Source organism: Neltuma alba, unplaced genomic scaffold (genome assembly GCF_004799145.2).
Source record: "Neltuma alba isolate B1F8T4 unplaced genomic scaffold, ASM479914v2 tig00002587_pilon, whole genome shotgun sequence".
Lineage (NCBI taxonomy): Eukaryota > Viridiplantae > Streptophyta > Magnoliopsida > Fabales > Fabaceae > Neltuma > Neltuma alba.
Genome location: NW_021632931.1, coordinates 14,826 through 40,666, shown reverse-complemented (window position 1 = coordinate 40,666; position 25,841 = coordinate 14,826). Strand labels below are relative to the sequence as shown.

General features: G+C 36.7%; 6 protein-coding genes across 7 annotated transcripts; 4 read left to right on the top strand and 2 right to left on the bottom strand.

Moving 5' to 3' along the window:
* Positions 1-4: 4 nt before the first annotated feature.
* On the top strand, positions 5-5,002 carry LOC114733262 (DNA-(apurinic or apyrimidinic site) lyase, chloroplastic-like; the record flags this gene model as incomplete). The annotated part of the gene is made up of 11 exons (XM_028920693.1): positions 5-28; positions 127-227; positions 337-358; positions 611-790; positions 908-1,264; positions 1,573-1,683; positions 2,107-2,244; positions 2,358-2,405; positions 2,944-3,024; positions 4,398-4,557; positions 4,734-5,002. Coding segments are annotated over 11 exons (1,344 nt in total), but the record flags the coding sequence as incomplete, so codon positions are not given.
* Positions 5,003-5,594: 592 nt separating this feature from the next.
* LOC114733269 (U4/U6 small nuclear ribonucleoprotein PRP4-like protein) lies at positions 5,595-9,960 on the bottom strand. Of its 2 annotated transcripts, none has more exons than XM_028920713.1 (6): positions 9,811-9,960; positions 8,554-9,458; positions 7,595-8,048; positions 7,279-7,476; positions 7,092-7,173; positions 5,595-6,199 (listed from the first exon to the last, which is right to left on the bottom strand). In XM_028920713.1, exons 2-6 carry the CDS (start codon positions 9,447-9,449, stop codon positions 6,108-6,110), a joined length of 1,722 nt encoding a protein of 573 aa, XP_028776546.1. In that variant the 5' UTR covers positions 9,450-9,458; positions 9,811-9,960; the 3' UTR covers positions 5,595-6,107. The 2 variants fall into 2 exon arrangements, with proteins under 2 accessions (XP_028776546.1, XP_028776538.1); XM_028920705.1 differs by having other exon boundaries at positions 6,102-6,199; positions 8,554-9,454.
* A 527-nt stretch (positions 9,961-10,487) lies between these two features.
* Positions 10,488-12,726, bottom strand: LOC114733282 (54S ribosomal protein L24, mitochondrial). The gene is made up of 2 exons (XM_028920726.1): positions 12,486-12,726; positions 10,488-11,249 (listed from the first exon to the last, which is right to left on the bottom strand). The coding sequence occupies exons 1-2, from the start codon at positions 12,680-12,682 to the stop codon at positions 10,736-10,738; spliced, it is 711 nt and encodes a 236-aa protein (XP_028776559.1). The 5' UTR covers positions 12,683-12,726; the 3' UTR covers positions 10,488-10,735.
* Positions 12,727-17,023: 4,297 nt separating this feature from the next.
* Positions 17,024-18,374, top strand: LOC114733291 (probable inactive purple acid phosphatase 16). The gene is made up of 3 exons (XM_028920739.1): positions 17,024-17,362; positions 17,530-17,698; positions 18,007-18,374. Exons 1-3 carry the CDS (start codon positions 17,133-17,135, stop codon positions 18,214-18,216), a joined length of 609 nt encoding a protein of 202 aa, XP_028776572.1. The 5' UTR covers positions 17,024-17,132; the 3' UTR covers positions 18,217-18,374.
* Positions 18,375-22,490: 4,116 nt separating this feature from the next.
* On the top strand, positions 22,491-24,266 carry LOC114733256 (uncharacterized). Its single transcript, XM_028920680.1, has 4 exons — positions 22,491-22,745; positions 23,065-23,224; positions 23,314-23,598; positions 24,006-24,266. Exons 2-4 carry the CDS (start codon positions 23,159-23,161, stop codon positions 24,264-24,266), a joined length of 612 nt encoding a protein of 203 aa, XP_028776513.1. The 5' UTR covers positions 22,491-22,745; positions 23,065-23,158.
* Positions 24,267-24,617: 351 nt separating this feature from the next.
* LOC114733300 (uncharacterized) lies at positions 24,618-25,551 on the top strand. The gene is made up of 2 exons (XM_028920750.1): positions 24,618-24,712; positions 24,811-25,551. The coding sequence occupies exons 1-2, from the start codon at positions 24,686-24,688 to the stop codon at positions 25,234-25,236; spliced, it is 453 nt and encodes a 150-aa protein (XP_028776583.1). The 5' UTR covers positions 24,618-24,685; the 3' UTR covers positions 25,237-25,551.
* Positions 25,552-25,841: the final 290 nt, after the last annotated feature.

The window sequence follows — 25,841 nt, the reverse complement described above, 5'->3', positions numbered from 1 at the left end:
CCCAAGTTCCAAGAAGCCTATTCTAGAGGTCCGTTTGACTTGTCTTTCTTACATATGCTTTGTGTTACTTTGAGTGTTGAGATCCTTTTTTATTCTGTTGGCATTTATTATAAGCTGATAACGTAGGAAAAAGAACTCGATAGCTACTCCATTGAGATTGAGAGATTGAGAAATGATCCGGCCAAGATAGAGACAATGACAGTTGAGGAACTACGGAAAACATTAAGGTAACAGTTTTAGGCATTTTCTACGCAGACCAGCTGCTTCAACTCTCTCTCTCTGATATAAAATAGACGAGAAAGTTCCTTTGACTTAGAAAAGGTTTTGAATTGTCAGGATTGTTAAGGTCCCTGCCAAGGTCGCAAAGATGATCTTGTATCTGCCTTGAAGTCTTTCATTGGCATCAGACGTGGGGTATACAACATTGCTGTTAATTTAAACTGTTGCGACACGAACCTCTTGGTCTGAAAACTTATTGTTCTTCGGGAAATGGAGCAAATGAGGATGTTTTACCGAACATTTTGGGCTTCAAAGCTTAAATTAAACTCTTTGTTACTCATTAGTTTTAGCTTTTCTCTTTAAAAGCTGGCTGTATTATTCCTTTGGTTAGAAGGTCTCTGCATGTGCAGGCCAAATTTCTCAAATAACAGAAGAACAAGGGTTATTAGCAGCTCAAAATTTATCAGATAAAGAAGACACAGTGGATGATATGCTGTTAGGATCTGATGGCAAGAATGTCAAAGTGGCAACCAAGAAGAAGATGGCAGTGAAATGTGAAGTGTCAGGTCCTGTATATTATATAAATTTGTTTCTTCACATTGAATTTGAGCACGCTTCCATTTTGATTTCAATACTATCATCCTTGGCTACCTTTTGACTGGTAACTTTTGGTTTGAAATTGACTCAGCTGACGCTTAATATTCTATTGGATTTTGTAACCAGGTTGGGAACCTTCCGGGAAAAGAGAAAAGCATCTGCTGACATTGTAGGTGATGTTGCACAATTAGAACAACTCAATGCACCCATTGCTTTAATTGAACCATGGACTGTCCTTGCACACAAGAAGCCACAGAAAGGATGGATTGCATATAATCCTAGTAGTATGAGACCTCCACCTCTTGCTGGGGATACAAAATTTATCAAGATTTTGTCTTGGAATGTCAATGGATTGAGAGCTTTGTTGAAACTAGAAGGATCTTCAGCACTTCGACTGGCCCAAAGGGAAGACTTTGATGTGTTGTGCTTGCAAGAGACTAAAATACAGGTGGGGTATATTAGTGCTCATTCTATATCTTGGTAGAGATATACTTTTTCTGCCCTCATCCAATTTTAGATAGTGCTACAGCTGGCACATGCATGCGCACAAAGAAACAAGTTTCCACATGATAGCAGCAAAGATGGTTTATTTGTTGCGAATTGCAAAAGATATGAATTATAATAAGCTAGTCCTAAGTTATATCTTATTGATTGCTGTATTTTAGTTCTATTGACCATGATAAAATCATAAAATTAATTAGAAAATTTAAGATGCTTATGTTCTTCTCTACGTGGATGCTTTACTTCTACTAACAGGAGAAGGACATTGACGCAATCAAAACCTCCTTAATAGATGGCTATGAGAACAGTTTCTGGACATGTAGTGTGTCTAAACTTGGTTACTCTGGAACAGCGATAATCTCAAGGGTATGTTAATTCTATCTTCATGCTTATTGAAAATTTACGTGCATAATGTTAATGTTTTTTTTTAAGAAGAGATGGCTATTTAAGAGTAATAACTTGTAAATTTACCTGAGCTAAAATTTTTATTAAAAACTTGAAATTAATGCATCATGATTATTAATGATAATGCGTTTACACTTATCTCCCTGTCAAAGCTTAGGGTAAAATCCTTCTATGACATTGACATTTATGGAGAGGAAAAAATGTATCTATATTCCATAGCGAAAGGCAGATCTTAGTGCTGTGTGACGATCAAATGATTAATAATAATATTGTTTTCTTTGGCATCACTATAAAGTAGATGCCTTCACGAACCAATGGTGTTTACATTAATTTTGCTTTTTCTCATTGTTATTTTTTAACTGAAACATGGAATTTATCTGACAGATAAGGCCACTTTCAGTCAGATACGGCTTAGGCATACCAGATCATGATGGTGAAGGGAGAATTGTGACTGCAGAGTTTGATTCATTTTATTTGATTTCTGGATACGTCCCTAATTCTGGAGACGGATTAAAAAGATTGGTATATGACTTAAGAAGATTGGATTCGGAAATTCCCATTTCATTTCTAGATCTCTATAGTTTGTCATTTTAATTTAAGTATCCCCGTCCAACTAACTCTGCTTTTGATCCTAGTCTTACAGAATTACTCAGTGGGATCCATCTCTCAGTAATTATATGAAAGTATGTATCATCCTGTTTTCTCCTCTTTTCTTTTCCAAGAATTCATCGTCTATCTATGTTTCCATTTTTTGGGTTATTTTTGTAAATTTGCTTAATGATATGGCAGGTGGAGGGTGGAAATACTCATTCATATTTATATTTGCTAGCAATATGTGGTAATTCATCATGTTACATAAACAACTTGTGTAACCATTTTAACATGTTGGACATGTTCAGCATGAGTGGCTTGGTTATTCAAATCTGTTGTGTGATTTTTCTTGACCTTTTGGTGTTCACCAATCTCATAGTTGTACTTGATAATTGTAGATTTGATAGACCAAATAGCATTGTACCATATGGCGTATGGCTGGCATGTCAAAATTATGATTTTTATTCGAACAGTAAATCTTAGGAGGGGGTGATATTCTATGTTGGAGTCTCTTTCTTTTTCAACCTATTATCTGTGGGTAAATTTTTTTTTTATGTGAAATAAATATTTTTAAACATTGTAGTTGTGTATTGTATCTCTAATGGCTCAATTTTGATATGCTGGATTCAGGAGCTGGAGAAGTCGAAACCGGTGATTTTGACTGGTGATCTAAATTGTGCTCATGAGGAGATAGACATATATAACCCTGCTGTAAGTTATCCGGACCTAAGTTTCTCCATGTAAACAATGAGAGTGTCATACGCAAGTCTCAGTATGAATCCATTGTTTCTGTCTGAGTTACTGGATTTGAAGAGGAAAAGAAAAGAGAGGAATGCCAGGGATGACCTCCTGGTAAGAATATTCTCAGTTAAGAAACAAACTAAAAAATGTTGTAAATAAGTTGTTGGTAAGACTTGGTAAACTTGAACCCTATAGTATTCCAGTCGTTTGTGTTAAGAACTGCTGCGAAGCATGAAATAAAATTTGATTATCTTTAAAAGTGACACATTTGGCATGAATTTACAGATATTGTTTGAGTCATCAGGTGGGATCTGCTTCCCTGAACTACAGAGCGCTTACACTGTTGAAGAGTCTATGTTTGATCCTATAATATGTTTTATTATTTCCCTGATGAAAAGGAAGTCTCTGTATCCCCTAAATTAAGTGACCTAATGTGATACGCCAATTATTGCATGAGGGCACGAGGTGTTCACAAAATATACGAGGCCAAACTATCGTACTACTGGTAGTGAACCAGTAATTATAGATGCTATGGGTCTATCATTGCTTGGATAATAGCTATTGGGATCACTTGCAAAATGACTTCAAATTCAATGAACAATCCTCTTGTGATGTGTAGCGACTTAGTGTAATTGATGCTGAGATCTTACGGTCCTGTTTGATACGAAATATTAAAAATGAGAGTAAGGATTGAGATTACCATTGAGAAAAATCATTAAAAAAAGTATTTAACATGAGTAATTGCTTGCTACATGGGTTTACCTAATCTCATGTAATAAGCAATCTTTTATGCTAAACACTTTTGTAATACATTTTCTCAATTCCAATCCTAGTCCTTACCCTTCATTTTTAATAATTTGTACCAAACGGGACTTAAGATTCTTGAGCTGGTGAGGTAGAGAGGGTATGGTAGTGACAATATCTGAAGGTGATGTTACCAAGCAGAGACATCACTTATGATAGGCATGCTCCGGAGCCCTACCTTACTTCTGAGAGGATCTTGAAGATCAACTGGCTTGATCAAGATGTCAAGCATGTATTAGGAGTAGGTAATAAATCATGTCACGTCTTAGCAGGACAAGTGGGTGTTATTAGAATTATAATGGAAAAGTGGCTCACTTTGCAAAACACTGGCATTACTGTTTCAAGCCTTTTTTGGGGCATGTTAAAGTTGTTTACTTATATAATGCAATCTATGCATGTTTTGTTTAACATACTTAGGAAACAAAGACAAATGGAAATTTAAGCGAGCACTCTGATAACCGATGTCTGCATCTGCATTAGTGTTGGCAGCCAAAGCAGGGGAAAAATCAGCTGTGTTCTGATTGTTAATGTGGCTACAGGGGAATAGAAGAAGTGCTGGTTTTACGGATGAAGAAAGGAACTCTTTTACTGAAAACTTCTTATCAAAGGGATTTGTGGATACCTTTAGAAGGCAGCACCCTGGGGTAGTTGGATATACTTACTGGGGCTATCGACATGGTGCGCGTAAAACTAACAAAGGTAGTTATGGTGTGCTCGCTCTTAGAACTATTATTATAATTTGAACTTGTTTAGGATGCTGTGGTGTTACAAGTGAAAATTAGTAACTCATCTGCTGGGATGTCATTATCATCTTGAAGGCCGTTCGAAAAAAGCTCACTTTCTCTGTTGTTTCTTTGCTCTGTAATTTAAAACAGGGTGGCGACTGGACTATTTCCTTGTTTCGGACTCCATAGCTGACAAGGTTCACGACTCCTACATTCTACCCGACGTAGAAGGTAGTGATCATTGCCCTATTGGCCTTATTGTCAAGTTGTAGCACTCCTAAAACACTTTAGCTGATCTTGCAGTGGCATTGCCTACTTACCCCTACCATGGGATTTTTGTTTCATGTAATTTTTGTTAATTACTGAGCCATGACATAGTGGGGACCGCGAAGTTAAAACTAGTAACAAATCTTACTGCAGGCACGCCTAATGGTTGAATTTTCCCCCATTTGAACACCTGTCAAGAAAATCGAAAAAACGGGAATGAAGAAGCATCAAATAAACTAACCCCCCCCCCCCCAAACAAAAAAAGAAAGACAACGGAGGCAATGGTGACGCGAGTTGATAGCGGAGAAGGGACCATGTATAAATAAAGTCCCTTGGTTCCAAGATTTCTCTTCAACTATACTTGGGATATTAAGCAATGTTGATAACGCGATCTCTCCCTTTGGGGACATCCGTTAAAATTTGGATGGTACTCGCCCATTTCATGATAAAATTGAGATGACGCTGCGTTACAACTTGCTAGTTCTAGGATGAGCGTTCAGTCTTTTTTTTTTCTTTTTGGTCAAAATGCCAGAGATTCCTGCCGTCATGAATTGGCAATATCTACAATTTTGTCTACCTATATCTACCTTGGTTTGCTTGGAATAGAAAAACAAATTGACAGGTTAGTGGGGTGGTGACTCCCCCCCCCCCCCCACGGGAAGATTGGGATACAACATAGTCCCTCGGCAATTTGGTACTAATCGCTCAGAAACATTTGGCCCCGCACGTACACATCCTTTAGAATTTGGATGGACACATAAGCTACATCTTGGGCTCTAGGCCATTTTCTACACAGATTCCTTCAACAAATATACCAGGATAATTGCCCTTGACGTTGGCCGAAGGTTATCGCATCAGTTGCAAGCATGTTGGCTTTTGGAAGTAAATGAACTCTATTACAGTTAAGTATGATGCATTCTCTAGGTTTATGGATTCTGATACATAACGTCATGCACATGGGAGCACTGGGGGCATCGGCAGATCCTGAATACAAAAGCAAGAACGCTAATTCTGTCTACCGAGTTCAACCCCTAATGGCTAGATCTTCGGCCTTGTTTTTTTTCCAAGGGGTAATTAGAACCATGACATCCTCTCTCAACCCACTTTTCTAAGTCAAAATTGCCTTGCACCGTCTCTGCCACTTGATTGGTAATGCCTTTCTTGCCAAAATGTTTTTGGCCGACTTGGTGAGCCCCAAGATAAATGCGACTCCGCGAACTAGGGTCCTTTCAGAAATTGTATTCTGACCAGGGTAGCTCAGTCAACATCCATAGCTTGTTCACTAGTCATGTTGCTGGACCACAGCTTTATGGTGCGATCATGGGAGACAGTAGCAATATAACGTCCATCTGCCATAAATAAGGAGGCAAAATCAGAACAGACAGCAGAGGTACACAACATATATTAGCACAAGCCATCTGCCAAAAGAAAATAACAGACTAACAAAATTAACCAAATGCTGTTTTGTTCATATGTTCATAATTTGAGATTACACTGACCATTCATTATTCAACACAAAGAAGAGAAGATGGCACCTAGACAATAATAGGACTTGTCATGCAAAACAGGCCATGAAAGAAAATTGTTTCCAACTTTCGTCTTGAACGCCCAACAGTTGGCACAATTCAATAACAAAATTTCTTCACTCACTCGTCTAGATTTTTCCTTTGGTTATGATACTTTGAAAAAAAAAATCCGGAAGACATGCACTTCAGCATTTTCAAAAACAAATTTAGATTTTTTTTGCCAACAAAAACAAATTTAGATTGAAGCTTACATGCTTAGCGAGAAGACTGTCGTGTGGAAAAAAATTAGTTAAAGTCTTGTCTTTCAAAAGTTGCTAAAAACATAAAGAGAATAGAAAATGAAAAATAGAGTAATTCTTCCTTTCAACCACTTTCATGATTGCAACGACACATCATAAATTTTGTCACGAGAGGTAAATAATTAAATGCAAGAGCAGGTTTTTAACAGCACACAATAAATGTCCCCCGCTGGACTGCATCTCTAAACAAAGCCAAAATATGCTAGGTTATCCGTTAGGAGTCCCATTGCACTTTCCATGACATTCGGAATTGATCAATCAACTAGGTAGACTTGTGATAATCACTTATTTACATATTAGGTGGTGGAGAAATTGATAGGGGAAAGGAAAGTGTGAATGTAAGGAAAACAGAAGAGGCTGAGAGGAGATAGAATTTGGTTGCCAACATCTCGGTAAATGACAGGTGGTAAACTTACCTCCAAGAATATCTAGAGAAGTGACTTTTGATTCATGCCCAGATAACGTTTTGACAGGCTTAAAATCACGAGCTGACCATACCTGGATTAATACTTAGATATAAGAAATTAAATAGAACGAACTTCCTATATAGAAGAATGTTACATTCTGATATCCAACAAAGCACTGCTAATTCAGGAAGAATACCTTCGCTGTCATGTCATACGAAGCTGTTACCAAAAAATAACCCTCTTGTGGCTCAAATTTGACTTGTGATATTAAATTAGAGTGAGCTGGTATGACGTACAAGGATTTCTTCTTTCTCAAATCCCAAATGCGACAAGTGTTGTCTTCACCACCTGTGGCTAAATGATAACCATTAGGTGAAAAACTGATGCCAAGAACCTGAAACAAATCACAAGTATAATTTAGATCATGCAATGCCAAGTGTGTGAAGCAGTGATCTTGAGGAAGGGAAAAGGGAGGCCAGGATAGAGATTGGAGAGAAACTTCAATATCTCACCGGCTTGACATGACCTTCCAGTGCAAGAATACTTCTCCCAGTACGAAGGTCCCAAACTCGAGCAAGTGAATCCAGTCCACAAGATGCAGCTAATGATCCATCATGGTGGAAAGTTAAACCATATACACTCCTACTGTGACCTTCTTGGAGAAGCAATTCCTCTCCTGTTTCTATGTCCCACAATCTCCACGTCTTGTCAAAGCTAGCAGTGCCCAAGTACTTCCCAGATGGATGGAAGGAAATGCGAGCAAGACGGTCAAGATGACCCTCAAATGTCTTTAAAAGAGACCCTTGATCATTCCAATACCTTGCAGTGCGGTCAGCAGAGGCAGTTGCTAAATGGTTGTGCACAGGAGAGTAAGCAACATCAGTAGCACGCTCTGTGTGCCCCTTGAAGGTAGAAATTTTTTTAACTTCAGGCATGCTCCAAAGCTTCGCAGCTCCAGTCAGGGAACTAAAAAATAAAACACCACTGGGACATTTTAGGCACAGTACAAGTAATGAATTACAACCCACGACGACCAGGGCACCAGTTGAACATTTTGGCATGAAGAAAAATCCTTCTTTCTTTTACATTCTGATATTGATTATATTTACTATTCAACGCAGTAAGGAGATGGAAACACCAGATTCTCAAAGATTTGACCACAACAGGAGCATGTTTTGTCGGACATTAAATGATTCTGAACAAGATATTGCAATCTAAATTCACATTCACGTTCTCAATTTCTTGTGAATGCAAAAGCGATTTTGAAAGCTACTCTTGGTAGCAGAAAGCCAATCAAAATCGCACTCAATCTTTTACAGCACAATAAAATTCATCAAAGCTGCTCAAAAGTAATTGAGAGCCGATGTTTTCTATTAAGCAAGCTCTATGTACAGAACCAGATTAGGCTAGAATGGTTTCAATGGAGTAGAGAGACAATAGTGTTACTATACAGTTTGTAGCAAAAGCATACCAGGTAGCAAGGCATTTTCCATCTGCTGAGAAGGAGCAACCAGAAAGTGGCCGGTCATCTCCAATCTCACTGCAATCAAGAACCAAGTTCTCTGCCTGCTTCAGTGCCCAATCCATTTCTGCATCTATATCTTCATCTGGATCATCTCTTCTTCTTCGAGCACGATGAAGACGTGCTGCTGCTCTTACTAAAGAAAACTTAGCAATATCAACTCTGGCATCCAGGAGGGCCTTTGACCCTTCAGTGTAAAAGGGATACTGTAGGTCTTCCTCAGCTTCTTCTTGTGCAGCAGAAGCTACAGCCTCTTCATCTTCATGAGCTTTCATCAGCTTTTCCAGCTGACCTTCAGCATCCAGTTTTGCCATAATCATTCGCAACCTGTCTCTTCTCTCCATCTCCCTTTCACCAAAAAGAGTGATCGGTTCACCAAGACGGCGCAGACGAGCTCGCACAGCCATGTCGTTTGTTGGAACAGCCAGAGCAGCAGCACGCCTCTTCATCATAAGCTCCTGCATTGCCTTTTCCTGCCTCTCTCTAACCAGTCTACTCTCTTCTGATATCTCATACTCCCCTGTACCCTTGTTTATCCCAGGGCCGGAGTCATCATGATCTGAATCAGAGTCAGTTGATCTAACCTCACCATTTTGTGACATGGGTGGCCTAATAGATGGTGGACGAACAGGAAGTGGCGCCAGTGGGCGGAGAGTGGTGGGAGGAGGAATTGAAGGAATAGGAGCAATAGGGGGCACAATAGATGGTGGAACTGTTGGAATAACAGGTTGCACTGGCGAGGGCAGCACAGCAGGAACAGGAGAAACCGTGCTTTGAACATCAGATGATGGTACAGAGGTTTCTGCAGAAACAGTTGACGTAGTCTGTTCCTCCTCGACTTCCATAATGCCTGACTAATAAACCAATAAATGAAAATTCTTAAATTTGAAATCAAACTAATTCAGGTGCCATTAACATCATCTCCAACAACTTTCAACATCTAAATCCAGTGTATTTACTGTATAGATATAAATTATATCCAAGACACTAATAGACAAGCTAGAAAGGAAAAGAAACAGCTTGGAAGGAAATGAGATCTTCCCACGCCCAGCCTGTATTCCACTATGTTTCGAACATGAAAGCAGTGAATTAATCATCAAAAATGATAAAAAAAAAAAAAAAAACAACTCAAGCTCAACTCAAAAGATCAGGAGAATTAGAACCAACGGTGGTTTCGAACAGAGAAATTAGGGAGGGAAGGGTCACCTTAACTCGTCGGAGCAGAAAATAACAATAGTCGAAGCCGGTGGTGTAGTTCAACAGCGGAGGCAGAGACGACTGATGAGAAAGAACACGGATGTGCGGAGGCGAGGAACAGGAAGAGAACGCCGCCCCTCGCAAGACGAGGGTTTATTTGGAATCCGAGAGATAGGCAGATAGCCAAGCACCGCAGCAAACGACATGAGTTTTCTTTAATTTTGATTTTTTTTTATATTTACATTAAATTCTTTACACTTTTGCTAACCTTTATCTTCAATTTTATGCACACCTGTTTGAGTTATAATTTTTAGAATTTTAGATTTGTGATGTGATGTGATGCTTCTAATTATTTTAGTTAATTCAAGGTCAAAAGATTATTTTAGTTAATTAAATATATCCTTACAAAATGCCAAGCCATGATTTAAACTTTAAAGCGCGCTGGATTGCAAATCCTTTTTAATTTTTTAATTGAAAAATGAAACAACTTTCTAAGAAAAAAAAATTAATAAAATGAGCAATATCAACCTAATTCTTACAAATTAAATCTTCACCAAGAGTGTTAGACCCCAGAAAAAAAAAAGGGATAGATTTTCCGAAAAATCTTTGTAAAAAAATTATATCGTTTGATCTTAAGGATTATGAAGCATGCATACATATATACATGTACATGTACGTATATATTATGGCCTTAAAAAGTGCATATACATACTGCTAATATTCATTATTTAAAAGTTTGCCCTCACAGATCCACCTCGGGCTACAAATGTTACAAGTATCTTATAACAAATTCCTACTCGCCAAATTGCCCATCATGAAGTCCCGCTAAGTGAAATAGATTGAAGAAGTGAAGAAATCGAGATGCAGATGGAGGGTAAAAAAGCCAGTTCAAAAACTCCACCAGCTTACAAAGAGATACCAGTTAATAAAAATATTAGTAATTAGCAACTAAATTCCCGGCTTCGAGATTGTCAGCAGCTAGTCCGTACGAAACTGCGGCCAACCGTTCTTCAGATTCACGTGATATCCTGTCCTCGATTCCACTGCCTCCCATATCAGTAGATTGTTCGTCCTTACTTTCTAGCTCACTCTGCTTGTGTCTGTTCATTCCGGCATACATCTTCCTTCGGAATTCCCTTCGAGCTTCCCTTTCAGACAGTTTCAGTTCTTTAAAACCCTGTTCAAACTTCTGTTCATCCTCTGGTGAAAAGAATACAACTTCCATCTTCCCAAGTTCCTCGTATAGCTTCTCAATCTTGGCTTTCCAAAAGAGGCCAAGTTCTGTGTCCAACTTATGATATGGAGTCTTCAGGAAGTACTCATCAACCCCACCTGCCTTGTCAATGCAACGAAGGGCATGTGTGGTGACCTTAACTCGAATGTGGCGATCCAGGATATAACTGAAGAGCCGTTTCTCTTGGACGTTAGGTTTCCAAGTTCTCCTTGTCCTATCAACACCATCAGAAAAAGAATGAGTTTTATTTGCTAATATATCTTCTTTCCTTTCTTTTGAGGGTAAAATCCCTTGCTTACACAAAATTGAGCATCAAGAGATGATAAGCTGGACATTCATCTGATTCCGATTTCTATAAGAAAGCATGAGTCGCCAACAAATCAATAGCCACTCTCCACGTACTCTAGATCTAGGGGGGGGTCACAATATTTCTTGCACTGAGTCCAAAACTGATTAGCTCTTTGACTCTTATAGCTTATAGTTTCAAAAATTGAACCTCATACCATTGAGATAAACTGGCCTAAATCAGAAAAATATCACAGAACCTCAATAGGATTGATTACACAAACATAAAATATCATTGAGTAATTTAAATGTGTCTTGTCACTTTCATGTCTCCATTCAAATCAATAAATCATGCTGGTTTATTTTCTGAGGAAGATTATTGCTGAAATGTAAAGTTTGAAGGCTGAACCACCTCAAACATTATGCAAAACAAAACAAAACGTATATAGCTGATCGTCTATAGTATAAACACATAGGAGAACTGTGAAGGCATACACATTTTGGCTATAAAAGGGAGAGCCGCGAATATAATTTACCAAGCACCATAAAGCCGAACTTTGGTTTGTTTCTTTCTAAGTTTCAATAATATAAATTCAGTAAAAAAATTTAATTTCTTATCAGAAGATATTAACATAGTATCAATTCACAATTACTGAAGTGATTGCAGGCTATCATTACGCTTCTCAGCATATTCTCGTGTGAGAGGGTATGCGTGTTTAACTTCTGTTTCAACACTCCACAGGCACTGGAGTCTCTTGACGATTTAAGAAAAGATTGTCACGGCAGCAAATAAGCCAACCACATGATCCAACTCCAAAAACGATAAAGGAATGAAATCCCAATGAAGTCACTCGTATAGACACGATTACACAGACATTCCGCCTAAGACACCATTTGAAATTACAAAGAAGTTAATAGGTTCAAAATGCAAAACTTTCCCATAAATCTCATGACACCAAACTATATTTCGTGTTTCAGGAAAAAAATGGTAGGTTCTGCGGTTGAAACAGTCAGATCAAAGGGCCCGTAATGAATACCCTAAAAGCTGGGATCTACGAGATTACCACAAAGATAAAGCATCATACTTTCCAAAATAAATCCAAGATAGCTCAAAATCACAGGAATCAAAGGCTAACATAAATGGAAAGCAGCAGAGAGTACAAACTTGTTACCACCATCTTCACTGACGCGATTGCCAAACTGGATATGTCTTCCGGCATAGATACCGCGTTTTGCGCGACCCATGACGACCTTGCTTTTGGGCATGCATTTCTCCAAAGATTCCTTCACTCCGGGGGCCAAATTGTGCTCCCCCACTTTCTTGAGAACTTTCTTCATCATCTCCTTCCCTCTGAACGCCATTTTTCGTATTGCATTAGCAGGAACGTTTCGGCTCCTGTTTCTCCAAACGAAAGGCTTATGGCGGCCAAGGGTTTAGGACTCGGAACGATAAACCTGGGTGTCGTTTTTGGCCCTGAACTTATTTTTCAAGTATAATTTTACCCCCGACGGCCTGATCTTATTTCTCAGGTATAATTTCACTTCTGATTTTTTTTTGGGAAAATCACTAACAGGTCCCACAGAAGGTAATTTATTACTCTGAGGTCCCACAAAATGTCAAAATTACTGACAGGTCCCAAGGGACCTCAGAGTAATATTTTCGTTTTGTAAAATGACATTACTGCCCCTCATATTCCAGATTCACATTTGCTCTGTCATTACGATTTACAACCTCAGCAGCGACTATTAACAACCTAATGAGAGGGCGTTAACAACTCTAGCAGTATCCGTTAACAACTTACTTTATAAAATTATATAACCTCTACATAAGAGTAAATTATAACCAAATAATATAATACAACAACTTTAACACTAAAATGGAAAGCTTTTTGATATCATTAAGAATTTTAACTAGATCCAATAGGATTATAGTAATATTTTAATATGAAGATCCATTTACAACCTCAACAGTGACTATTAACAACCGAATGAGAAGGCATTAACAACCTAAGCAGTATCAGTTAACAACTTACTTTATAGAATATATAACCTCCGCATAAGAGTAAATTATAACCAAATAGTATAATACAACAACTTTAACACTAAAATGAGAAGCTTTTTGATATCATTAAGAATTTTAACCAAACCCAATAGGATTATAGCAACATTTTAATGCGAAAATCCATTTACAATCTCAATGGTGAGTATTAATAACCCAAAGAGAGCTGTTGACAATCTAGGCAGTATCTATTAACAATTGACTTTATAGGATAATATAACCTCTAACAACTATATAAGATTAACTTTAAGACTATTTAGTTATAGTTTAGTTAGTTATAGTTAGAAGTTATATTATCCGATAAAGTTAGTTGTTAACAGACACTGCTAAGGTTGTTAACAATTCTCCTTAGGTTATTAATACTTACTGTTGAGGTTGTAAATGGATTTTCGCATTAAAATGTTGCTATAATCCTATTGGGTTTGGTTAAAATTCTTAATGATATCAAAAAGCTTCTCATTTTAGTGTTAAAGTTGTTGTATTATACTATTTGGTTATAATTTACTCTTATGCAGAGGTTATATAATTCTATAAAGTAAGTTGTTAACGGCTACTGCTTAGGTTGTTAATGCCCTCTCATTCGGTTGTTAATAATCGCTGTTGAGATTGTAAATGGATATTCGCATTAAAATATTACTATAATCCTATTGGATCTAGTTAAAATTCTTAATGATATCAAAAGTTTCCCATTTTAGTGTTAAAGTTGTTGTATTATATTATTTGGTTATAATTTACTCTTATGTAGAGGTTATATAATTCTATAAAGTAAGTTGTTAACGGATACTGCTAGGGTTGTTAACGCCCTCTCATTAGGTTGTTAATAGTCGCTGCTGAGGTTGTAAATCGTAATGACAGAGCAAATGTGAATCTGGAATATAAGGGGCAGTAATGTCATTTTACAAAACGAAAATATTACTTTGAGGTCCCTTGGGACCTGTCAGTAATTTTGACATTTTGTGAGACCTCAGAGTAATAAATTACCTTATGTGGGACCTGTTAGTGATTTTCCCTTTTTTTTTCTTGAACGCAGTTTTACTTCTAATTCTCTGTGCAATTTTGGCCCTGAGAGGCAAAATTATATTGAAAAAAAATCAAAGTCATAATTACACCTATAAAAAAAATCAGAGGTAAAATTACACCAGACAAAGTAAGATTGGGATTAAAATTACATCTTAAACTATTTTCATTATAATTTTCCCTCTTTTTAAGCATGGGGAAAATGACCCATGAACAACTTCAAATTTACAGAAATCCAAGAAAAAAGTACATGAATATTGCTAGTTCTTATAACGAAACAAATTTCAAGCAAAAATATGCAAATGGTCTTTATAATTTCTATTCCAAAATTAATAAAATAAATTAAAAATTTGTCATAACCGCCCGAAATTTAAAAATTAAGGCTTTCCTTAAGACATGGATTTTTTCTCACTTCTCAAAATGTTTAGATCAGAATGATGATTTATTAATTTCTACTTTGAAATTGGTAGAATGAATTGAAAAATTGTTATTAACTTTTGAAATTTAGAAGTTAAGATAGAGTTATTCTTTCAGATCACTCACAACTTTAACATAAGTATTAATTGCATTTCATTAGTTATTAACAATTTTTATTAAGTAAGTAACAATTTCAATATTTCATGTCATCCACAATTTTTATATAGATACTAACAAGAATAATATTAATAACCTTCACATAGCGAGTTACAACATCTCATCCATCTAGGATTGTTTTTAGCGACCACTGCTTTTTTAATACATAGAGAGCGATCACATCAAATATTTTCAAAGCTACAAATAGTGCTATAAATATTATAATTGGATATTTTCCAATTGAATCCAGGAATTTTCCAATTGAAATTATAATATGAAGTTATAATTTACCTAATTTTTCAATCCTATTGAGACAGGCCTTTTCGCTAAGATGTGCACTACTCTGCTGTGTGTGTATTGGTGCAGATATAAATAGATCACAGTAACTTCATTAGCAAGCAAGGGCAAAGAGGACGCATGAATCCTTTATGATAAAGCCGCTTAATTAAGAGAAGTTTATGAATGGATATTCTCACCGAACAATTTTGTTATTCTTATTAATGCCATTTAAAGCAGTGAAATCCAACCGGCTAATTAATGCTAATTGACTATAAGGGTCTTATATTTAGAACCGGAAGAATACTATATTCAGTATTTAATATAAAAACTAATTGATTAATTTAAATAGATCAAGAAAATTAATTAATTTAGTTATATGTAATAAATAGGTATTGTTCTTCGTAAAATATCATTACTAATCAGGTGTATTGGTTAAAACTATCATTATTACAAAGACTACTTTAAAAAAATAAATATGATAAATAAAATATATTAGAATTTTATATTTAAGATCAAAATAAAAGTTAAATGGGATAAAAATTAATATTAGTAGTGGTACAGTGTATACGCGGCATCGAATCCAACCCAATCACCTACTGACGATGACTTGCAAACAATACTTCAGTGTTTATGTAATTTTGTTGAACTCCTTCCAACTTTGCCGAATCCATCATATGCTTATCCGTCACCTGCAACCGTTTTTTCTGCTTCTGCTTTTCCTTTCGTTCGGCCCCTCTTGGAGACCTGTAAAGGCCACCAGATGATGCTTTTGCCCTTGTTGTTTCTCTCTCAGTTGCTCGCCGTGGGATCAGTAGATCACCACCGATGCCGAGGATGTCGAAACATCAGATTACTGCCGGAGAGGCATCTCCAGTTAGCCGCCGGTGCGCCCTTCAAGATAGCTCTCTTTGCCGACTTGCATTTTGGAGAGGCCGAGTCTACTGATTGGGGTCCACTTCAGGACGTAAACTCCTTCAGAGTCATGAATCAAGTGCTTCATGATGAAACTCCAGGTGATTCTGAAGTTTTTTTTTGACAATAGGCGTCTATGGGGATGATATTTGCGTAACATTGGTAAGGGGGTTTATGGTAATTGTATTGAAGGAAGAGGTAAGTTTTGCCTTTGGAGTTAGTTATAGAGAGAGAAGAGTAACATTATCACGTGCATAGGCCAGAATATATATCCCTGTACTGATGCTCATTGCTTTTTGCGAATGAATATTCTGGTTTTGTCTCTCTGCGCAAAACAGGGGAGTTCTATACATTACTGCATTGTGAAGTTATTTGTAATTTCTCAAATTCCTCTGTACCAAATGCTAACGTAGTTAATTGTGGTTGGTGATAGGTTTTGTAATATATCTTGGAGATGTTGTTACGGCCAACAACATAATGGTTGAGAATGCAAGCTTGTATTGGGATGAGGCAATCTCACCAACAAGAAACAGGGGCATACCGTGGGCAAGTGTGTTTGGGAACCATGATGATGCTCCATTTGAGTGGCCAATAGAGTGGTTCTCTTCACCTGGAATCCCCCCAATTCGCTGTCCCCAACCTACCACTTCATATTCAGGTGTTAAGTCACTAACTATTAGGTGCTTGTGGGGTTTCTAATTATTGTTATGGTTGTTTACTGCTTCCTATGAGACGCCCGATGTTGAAAAGCTTGCAGAAGTTAATTATAAGCAGTGTTAAGTTGTTATTTAGGCAGAAATATAACTTAAGCCTATGTTCCATCAATTGAAGTATTAGGGATAACATGATTTAGCAGTGGCGCTCATCATCTTCTTCCCATAAAAAAGTACTTCAGCTAAGGCATCTCCTTCTTCTTCTTATTTTTCAGCAGAAGAAGAATGTAGCTTCAAGGGAACTGGACGAGTGGAACTTATGAAAAATGAGATCAAGAACAATGCCTCCTTTTCTGTGAATGGTCCTAGGGAGCTTTGGCCTAGTGTATCCAACTATGCCCTCCAAGTCTCCTCATCAGATGATAAGAAGTCACCTGTGGCTTTCCTATATTTTCTTGATTCTGGCGGTGGTTCCTATCCTGAAGTCATTTCCAGTGGCCAAGCAGAATGGTTCCAGAAGAAAGCTCAAGACATGAACCCCGAGTCAAGGTAGAAACAACGCATAACTTGTTTGATTTCTCATGTTTGCCCTACCATTAAAGACAATGAGTAAGATATACATTTTGAAAAAGAATTCATTACATTTTGAATCTTCGTATTCCTTTTTCACATTCCTAGTTCCTTATCATCCAAATTGACAAATCATTGCCTGACAGGGTTCCTGAGATTATTTTCTGGCACATACCAACTAAAGCCTATAAAGAGGTGGCTCCCAAGTCCACAATAGCCAAACCTTGCGTGGGTTCTATCAACAAAGAAGAGGTTGCTGCTCAAGAAACTGAAACGGGTATCATGAAACTCCTTGGGGAAAGAACTTCTGTCAAGGTAGAGAACCTAGCCAACAAACTATATGTAAACAAGGGTAATAGTGTACCGTGCAACGCAGTCGTTATAAGCAACATTAGAGTTGGATGATACGAGACTACGAGTATATAGTTTGACTTCAGATATATATGTTACTGATCTGATGCGTCTACCGCTACTGTATGACCTGGTTTGGTAGTATACATTTGAAAATCCTTTAAACATTCCTGTGCATGGTTAGAATTATCGAGTTTAGGAAACTTGCTGATTGAACGAATTTGCTTTGATGGACACAAGCTGGCATTGAGTTATTCTTTTTACAACTGCAGGCAATATTTGTTGGACACAACCACGGATTGGACTGGTGCTGCCCATACAAGAGACTATGGCTGTGCTATGCCAGGCACACCGGGTATGGCGGCTATGGAAATTGGCCTAGAGGGGCTAGAATTGTGGAAATCTCTGAGAAACCCTTCTCTCTTCGATCTTGGATAAGGATGGAGGATGGCAATGTTCATAGTGAAGTTGTCCTGAGCTAGACGTCCTGGCAATATCTTGATAAAAGAGAAAACACACAAAAATAGAGTAAATGTTCTTGTGCGTTTGTTGCACTTATATTTATCTTCAACTAGGTTTTTCATTCTTTAAACAACAATAACAAATGGGGATGCAGATAATATTAATACACCTTTCTCGACGTGCTTCTCCTTGGTCTGAAGAATTCAACTTCGTCTACAGTACTAATGGAATATAAAGGCACGCCAAAATCCTCCGGTTCTAAATATAAGATTTATTTTGTAATGTAACTTACACTATAAAATTGGTCTTATATTTAGGATCAGAAGAGTATCAATTTTGCAAAATTAGTTTTGTAGTCTGCACCAAAAACTTAAAAAAAAAAACAAGAAGAGTAGTTGGTTGAATAAAAAATAGAAAGGGACACCTTATGCTCACACTCATTAATCATCAATTACCACCAATTCCTCATAAGCAACCATTGAGGACTTCTTCGGCCTCACTCCATATCCGTTACATGAAAACTGAAGAATAACTCCAGTCAGGTTTTTACGTACATCATTCATACCATTGGAAAACATGTCACACTATTTATAAAATTACATATAATTTATATACATATAAATAATAATAAATGGCTTAACGTTGAAAAATAAAGAGTGACATGCACTTCAATCTTTTATGATAATTAAGCTATTAAACAAAAGACAAATAAACAAACAAAGTTTATAATGCCACATAAACCGAAAAAGTGTTCTAACATTAGTCATACATACTCTTTTGATTTTATTTAGAAGATATTTTCTACGTATTTTATACAGACAAATTTTTTTTTAAAATTATATTAACTCTCTATTGAAATATAATACATTTTAAATTTTATCTTTATTTAATATATATTTTAAAAAATTAAATATCTACACTATAATAAATAAATGATAAAATAATATATTAAAAATTTAATGAAGTATGGGAGGAGTATACTTGTGCGACGTTCTAGTGTTGGCACAGTCCCCGTAAACTAATATCAATCAAATATTATGGATATTTTTTTTTTCGCGAACAATATTATAGAAACTACGTAACCATATATTGAAGTCTTGCGGGCGTTGTACCAGAAATGGGGAGAAAAATGAAATACTCCTCCGGTCCTAATTATAATACCCAATTGACTTATTTGAGAAGATTAAGGAAGTAGGTTAAGTTGGTTATTTATAATAAATAAGTGTTGTCATTCCTAAAATATCCTTGTTAATTAAGTATATTGGCTAAAACTATCATTATTAGAAGGATTATCTTGGAAAAAAATGCATAAATATAAGAGACAAAATGGATTGGGTCTTATAATTAGGACCAAATAAAAAGTTAAATTGAGTCTTATAATAAAAACCGGAGGAGTAATAAATTATAAGAAATCTTAACCAGAAATGGACTACCTGTCGAGCAACAAAATTGTTATTCCGCTCAAAGACTTCGGCCAACTCCAATCCACCAAAATGAGGATGGTAAAAACACACGGAAAAACGTAAAATTGAGATTTGTAGCTTATTATAACTCAGAAGATTATTTAGATGGGGTTTCTTTTCTAACTGACTTATGAAAAAAAGTAATTTTTCTAACTGACTTATCCAACGCAATCTAGATCAACTTTTCTAACTGACTTATGGAAAAATTGTGCAAAACTTACGATATAATTAGTTATGTAATTTCATTTACTTTAATTAGAAACCAAATAAATTTTAATTTATATTCATGTTTCTCTATTATGTATATTTAATTAATTATCTACAATGTTTTTTCAAATTTTTCTCTGTAACAGATATTTTTATTTTATAATTTCACAAACAAACTATTTATATCTTATCATAATAATTTTATGTATTTTTTAAAATTATTATCATATTAAAAATATAAAATTTCAAATACCACTACTATTTAATAAAGTTTGTATATTTTTCAATCATTTTACAATTAAATTAAATTATCTATTAATCATCTAAACAACTTTTAATTTTTTTAACTGACTTTTTATAAACACCTATCTAAATATAAATCGCATTACACTAACTGATTTTTACTATAATTTCAGTTATAAAAGTCACTTGGATTACGGACACCTGTCAGAGCCAATGGACGCATTTCCTCCTGTTGTTTCTCTCTCTGTTGTTCACCGTAGGATCAGCTGATCACTACCCAACACCGCGAAACGTCGGATTGCGGTCTGATTCGACGCCGGAGAGGTATCTCCAGAGAGCAGCAACTGGTGTGACGAGGCTGCGTCCACCGATTGGAGCCCACCTCAGGACGTGAACTCCACCAGAGTCATGAATCAAGTGTTCCAGGATGAAAATCCAGGTGATGATGCCCTAGCAACTCCGTTTCTCAATTTCCGAACAATATGTGAGGGGTTTCATTGGCTCTGAGATAACACATTAGCACCACAGTAATGCTAAATTATCACTTTCAAAATTCTTCTGTACCAAATGATCATGAAGTTAATTTTTTGTGCTGTTTACAGACTTCATGATACATCCTGGGGACGTCATTACGGTTAACAGTATAATGACTAAAAATGCAAGCTGTTATTGGGATTAGACGACGTCTCCAACGAGACACAGGGGCATACCATGGGCATGTGTGTGGTTGGAAACCATGATGATGCTCCATTTGACTGGTCACTAGACTAATAATCTTTAATTAGTTGACGATCTAATTTCAGGGAGTTTTAATGAACTTTGCCAGGAAAATAGCCCACATATCAAGTCAGCAATCACCATATTTGAGAACTGTGGATTAGAAAAAGTGTGCAATTGCATTAAAAAGGGGATGCTTTCGGATAATTCTGACCAAATCAAAATGTCCCCCTACAGAGAAACACTGCTCATAGGTTGATCTGCAATTCTGCATAAAGCAATTTTTCCTGCCATTGCTCGTAATCCATACTACTCCATTTTAAATATAAAATCTATTTTATAATATAAACTATACTATAAAATAGATTTTATATTTAGTACAGAAAGAATACTTGTTAATGTTGGGTCATTGTTGAAGCAGAAAGAAAGTCATTTTTTCCCTTATTAGCGAACAAACAAAAAAAGAGGGAGAAAAAACCGAGAGGCCAGACTAAAAAATCAAACAAACTTATGGAATTCAGTGCCTCGTGACTTTCCTTGGACACTAAACAGCGAAAGAGCCACCTTACCCTCTCCCATGTCGATGGACCACTCTAGAAGCCAGAAATATTACCGCTTCTAAAGAGAGGTCAGAAAACGTGCTCACATCAGTTACCCTAGAAAGAACTAGGGCCAGAGTAAATATGTAAAAATTGAATTCCAATGTTCATTGCCTTGTTGGAAAATCAAACTAAACATATAGTCTTCATCGCATTTCAGAAAAGTAAATTATTCGAGTTCTTCAGCAGCAAAATCAGATATTCGATGAACGGTTTACAAGTTAAATCATGTGGATGCTTCGGTGGTTCGAGTATTTATTGAGTTGCCGACCCTATGGCAAACATTACAGGTAAATCCATCGCTGTCTTCATTGGGCTCTCAGTTGCAATTCTAATTTTTTTATCCAAGATTCACATGGGAATTTAAGCCCTTATCCACGAATCCATGACGAAAGGATCATGTAGTTTGTATAGAGGAACAAGAAGCATGTCCCCGAACCTACGGAACAGTCCATAAATAGATTGACATATTTTAATGGGTTTGTCTTCACAAAGGGACGCGAGCATGAATTTCAATTGAGAACATAAGATGAATTTTTCACTTAATTTTTTAGTGCACGAAATAAGTTATAATAGTTCGGCAACTCAGATTTAATCAGAACAATTCTATTTAGGCCCGTTTAAATAACTAAATCCCTTCAACTAACTCATCGCAAACATTCAAAAAGTTTCTAGGAAATTGATCCACCCAAGTTCAAAAGGAGTGTTAGGTTTGCTTTTAATCAGGGGACTATCTAAAGTGCTTTTGCATTGACCGCAGACCAGATTCAAAATGATTATGGTGAATGGCTCGCTTCTCTTCCGGAGGGAAGGAAGGCGAAAATACAAAAGGGCACGCAAGTTTGACGAAAGCAGACATTTGCAATGGACCGTAGCGGTTGCAAAAATTGACATATGGAAGAAGATAGGACAAGAGGGACCCCATGAAGTTGAATTAACTTGCTTTTAAATCCCCACTCATGAAAGGGAGGCTAACAGCATTTTCCACATCAAATTACAGTATTCATTGCTGTGCCTTTTCCCTATGCATTTCTTCCTTCCATATTCCCTTTTATGAGGACCTTTTCAATGGTACTCAAAAGTGAAAAAAACATGATTTCATGAAAAAGCCAGTTTTGATGACATAAAGAAGAAACCCTCTTGGAGAAATGGTCATCAATGTCTAGTACAAAAAGTTGGGGTGCTTGGTATTTCATAGGGTAAATGTTTGAGTGGGTTTCTGTCAATTTATGCCCATTCTTCCCTTGGGTTAACCAAGCCTGCTGTTTTTCAGGCATTCTACGCAGTATGGTTCATTGATATTCGCCGGCCTTGGAAAAGGTTAGTCTAGCGGAATGGTCTGTTTTCTTTTTTCTGAGTTTATTGACATCTTCATGCTTGTTGAAATATACTCTTTTCTGTGGTGCACTTTTTGTGTTTGATTCAGTGCCTCTGCTGTTTAGAATTTATTCCTGTGTACTGATAGGCCATTAAATGACCGTACTAATAAAGTTTGTCACTGCTTGCACACACAGTTCGTGTTGACAAATGAACAGCAGGAGGAGCAAATAGAGTAGAGTAGAGTAGAGATTGTTGAGGCATTTTAATTACTCAACGAAATCATTGATCATGTACATATTGCCGTCTACAAATTCTACAGCTGGCCTTTTCTCCTCTGTCTAAACTCTAAAGCATGCGTGAGTAGGAGAGAATGCTGTTTGGAGTATTTGGTTCATAAGATGTTATAATTCTTCATGGCAAAGTGGAACTGCTTGTTTGGATGTAGCAAAAAGCTATCAACTTGTGAGGCAAAGCCCCAAGTAAGAGGTCTCCTGGAACGCTTACATACAGAATAGCATTACTTAACATTGCCAATTTTGATTGATATCTCTTTTATCTGTGATCTCAGAATTTAAGGAGATGGAGTTGTGGTCTTGGGGGGGTCAAGCAGAAACAGCATGCCGCGCTTACAGAACCAAACAGAACACTACGTGAAGCAAAAGAAGAGCAGAGAAAGCATGCAATGACAGTGGCTGTTGCAACAGCAGCAGCTGCTGAGGCCGCAGTTGCTGCTGCTCATGCTGCTGCTGAAGTTGTCAGGCTCACAGGTGCTTCTCGCTCCTACTCATATCTCTCCAAGGGAAACCGAAACTTGGCCGCTACTAAAATTCAAAGTGCATACCGTGGACATCTGGTGAGCTTCCTCAGAACTTATTAATGCATTTTACCATATGTCTAGGTTGAATAGGTTTACACTTCAAAGATGAAATAAACCAGCAAAAGATAGTGGTTAAAATTTCAAGTCAGAACGAAACTTCTTTTGTTTTTACTTCACTAAAGAGAAATGGCAGCTACAAAACATTAGGCGCATCTATCCACTGTTAGAGAAAAATTGATTAAAAATTTGCAAGCAGATTACTTTTTGAATCGGATAATAATTACTGTAATAGTCTGGATTTTGTAGTTGTTCCTGATTTTGTATTAGGGAGCCAACTCCCTTGTTCTCAAATCTATTCAGTCAAACTATAGTTGATTGTATGGGTGGAATTAAGTAAACTGTGGACATCAATTCAGTTGAACTCTTAACTGATAATGAAATAGGCCAGGAAAGCATTCAGAGCACTGAAAGGAATTATCAGATTGCAAGCTATAGTTCGTGGTCGAGCTGTGAGACGTCAAATGGGTTTGCGTTCCACCAGAAGAAAGCAGGTAGGAATCCAGGAAAGCAGTAGTCATGCTGCAGATAGAATTAGCAAAGATGCTAAAAGTAAGCAGCTTCCAAAGCAGAAAAAGAAGTTGGAAGATACGGAAATGAAGGTTAGTATACAACTATACAATATTAACATCAACATGCCAGAATAATTTTTAGGCAATGTTTGGTACATGAAAAAGTGTTTTCTAGAAAGTAAATGAGATTGTTGCATTTATTACTTCCTTTTGAGAAAGATCTTTTTCTGTGTAACAAACATTGCATTAGTATTCCATTTTCCAAAATGGGAATAGTGTCAATAAACTAATGACATACTGATTTCTAAGGATTTCCTCTGTTTCAGTAGTTCAACTGTAATTATAGTTATTTCCCTGACCCTGCTGAATTGTATTGTAAGCCGGTAGATCAAATCTGCGTTGATGCTGAACAATTCCTCTTGCTAATTCTTTCAAGAATTTAGTTACAGTTTGAATGCCATAGTCAAAGAACTTGGGACCGCAGCTTGCACTCAAAAGAAGACATTGAAGCTATATGGTTGAGAAAGCAAGAGGCTATTATTAAAAGAGAACGCATGAAGCAGTACTCTTTCTCACACCGGGTAACCTCATCTGATATCCTTTCTGTGTCAGTAAAACTCTTGTGATAATTTAGTCACATGCTATATGCATCTAAGAATTGCCATGCAATTTTCTTTAGGAGAGAAAATTTTGCCACATGGGGGTTGAATCTGTTCCCTATAAGGAATTTAGAGGAGAGAGCTGCCGTACACTAGGACAATGGCTGCACAAAGAAAAATGTAATGGAGATGTGATTTATGAAACAACAATTCCTTCAAATTTGATCGCTAGGGAATGGCATGATACAACACAAGTTGAAGAGAAGAATGTGAAAATAGGGGAACATCTGCAAGAAGACGACTTGACTTCAGTCACTTCACAGCTTTCATTCCCAAGGAAATCATTTTCTTTTCTGAAGAAAAGTTCAGTTGTAGATGGCCGTTCCATGCCAAATTCTCCAATTTTCCCAACACTCTTGGGTGTGACAGAATCTGTGAGAGGAAAGGCAAGGTCTATGAGCACTCCGAGACAAAGAACAGGATTTATGGACAGATTCTCAGAGTGAAGGCGGAACTTTTAGGAGTTCTTGTCATGACGCAACGACGAGAGCCGATGAAGAAAATGAAGTTTCTCAGCTGAGATGTCAAAGTGTAAACCTCCACTATTATCGTTAGAAGTTGTTGAAACTGATGCATGTAATTGCGATGTATCAGAAGAGTGAAGGACAAACTGGTTTGGTCTATTTTATGTTTGGACCTCGTCTCTTGTATCCGAGACACGCTGCTGTATCCTTGGTTTCACATGCACATCAAGTGCTCTTTGTGTGCCCATTATAAATTACTGTATTAAATACTTTTTGGCCAGCGGCGATAGACTTAAATATGACGGAGTCAACTAAACTGTGGATTCATATTTCATGTGAAATTAAAAATTGTTCTTACTATTTATATGACTCACAAAATATAATTTTCAAAAGAGAATTTACATATAGATACATAGAATCATAGATGCATATATATATATATATATATATATATATATGGATGATTTTCATGGAAGTAAATATACAAATGAAATTTAACAAGAAAAATATCAATATAGAATATAAATAATTATAATTGTGATTCATAATAATATTTCATATGAAAGTAAAAAAAAACTTAAGAATGT